Genomic DNA, 1,379 nt, shown 5'->3' with positions numbered 1-1,379 from the left:
GGTTCATCAGCATACCAGTTTCTGTAGAACAGAAGTGCTCATTTTTATGGCTGTTTTTAATTCACAACCTGATTTAAATCTCTGCTTTGAACAGGCCCCAGATCAATCCCATCTCACCTAAACTGTGAGACACTTCCATCTGTCCACCTGTACAGGTTGGGACACGAGGCAAAGCTGCCAGGTTCCTGTGCTGTCTCGTCCTCCACACGTGTCATCCCGATCCAGAAGTCTCCGTCTGTGATACCCGACCCGCTGGAAGCACCGGTGGAAGTGAAGATACTGAGTTCCCGCAGAAGATGTTCGATGTGCTTCTGCTCTGCTGTGTTCTCAATGCTCAGCAACGAACCGCCATCCATTTCACACGCATCCTGAGCCTCCCAGAATGCAACACGACTCGACACGTCCCTGAAGTAAGCAATCTTATAGCACGGCTCCTCAGGACTGCCCTGACACACTGTCTGACCTGAAGTCACAAAGTGAATACTGTATTTTTAGCGATTTCTTGTATAGATATATATCTTGTATAGATAGATATAGATTTGGATGTTTAAAGGATGGATACTCAGTTAAAATGTTTAAAAAGGCTTGCAAGCTAAGAGGGGAAAATATATGGAATTATTATTAAATCATAAACAAAGCACTTCTATTATAGAGAACACTTAAGATACACTGATAGGCCCAATGAAGGGAACTGTGATTAATACACAGACTGTTAAAAGTCTAATAATAACATTAGCTCTCTGCCCGGGAGGTACTTTAAATAATTGCATGGTCCAGATCTGCTATATCATCAATTTGAGTCCAGTAATGGGCCGAGTTTAACTGGGGGAAAACTGGACTCAGCATTTTCTTAACCAGCTTCCTTAGCTTTCTTCCTCAATTCCTGTCTGTGTGGTACAGTTTTACTCCTTCCAGCATGGAATGTTCTGGCAGTTCCGCTCTCCAAAACTGTCACTTTCTTGTCACCTTTGTTAAAAACCCGATCTCATCACAAAGAACTGCTCAACTGATTTTAATTTCCCTTGGTGCATCCTTTTAGTTTACACGTTTATGACAAACCTATTTTTATCTCCAATCATCTCTCTCTCTTTTTATCCTTTCATAATCATTTTCTTTTTTATCCCATCGCTTTATTAAGAGAGAGATGTTTTCAATAAAGCTAGAGACAAGCTTCAAGAATGATCTTCAAGATTAATCATCTTTGGGGAAGTGAAAACTATGAGCTGATCTGCCAGATTTTATAATACACTTAAGAATGTTTTTGAGAGATAATTTAATTATAAAATAAAGTAGTAGAGGTGAATAAGAATGAGCACTTTATGAATAAATATGAATAACATTATGAAAAAATATGGAATTTTGAATTTTGTTACAGCCTC

The 1,379-nt window shown here is 39.2% G+C and overlaps 1 protein-coding gene across 1 annotated transcript; it reads right to left on the bottom strand.

Moving 5' to 3' along the window:
- Positions 1–5: 5 nt before the first annotated feature.
- On the bottom strand, positions 6–483 carry LOC107736282 (chondrolectin-like; the record flags this gene model as incomplete). Its single annotated transcript, XM_016547735.1, has 2 exons — positions 6–21; positions 118–483. Coding segments are annotated over 2 exons (382 nt in total), but the record flags the coding sequence as incomplete, so codon positions are not given.
- Positions 484–1,379: the final 896 nt, after the last annotated feature.

This window comes from Sinocyclocheilus rhinocerous, unplaced genomic scaffold (assembly GCF_001515625.1).
Source record: "Sinocyclocheilus rhinocerous isolate Xijiao unplaced genomic scaffold, SAMN03320098_v1.1 C36611030, whole genome shotgun sequence".
NCBI classification, from domain to species: domain Eukaryota; kingdom Metazoa; phylum Chordata; class Actinopteri; order Cypriniformes; family Cyprinidae; genus Sinocyclocheilus; species Sinocyclocheilus rhinocerous.
Note: the sequence above shows the minus strand (reverse complement) of the source record. Positions and strands in the feature narration are given on the sequence as shown.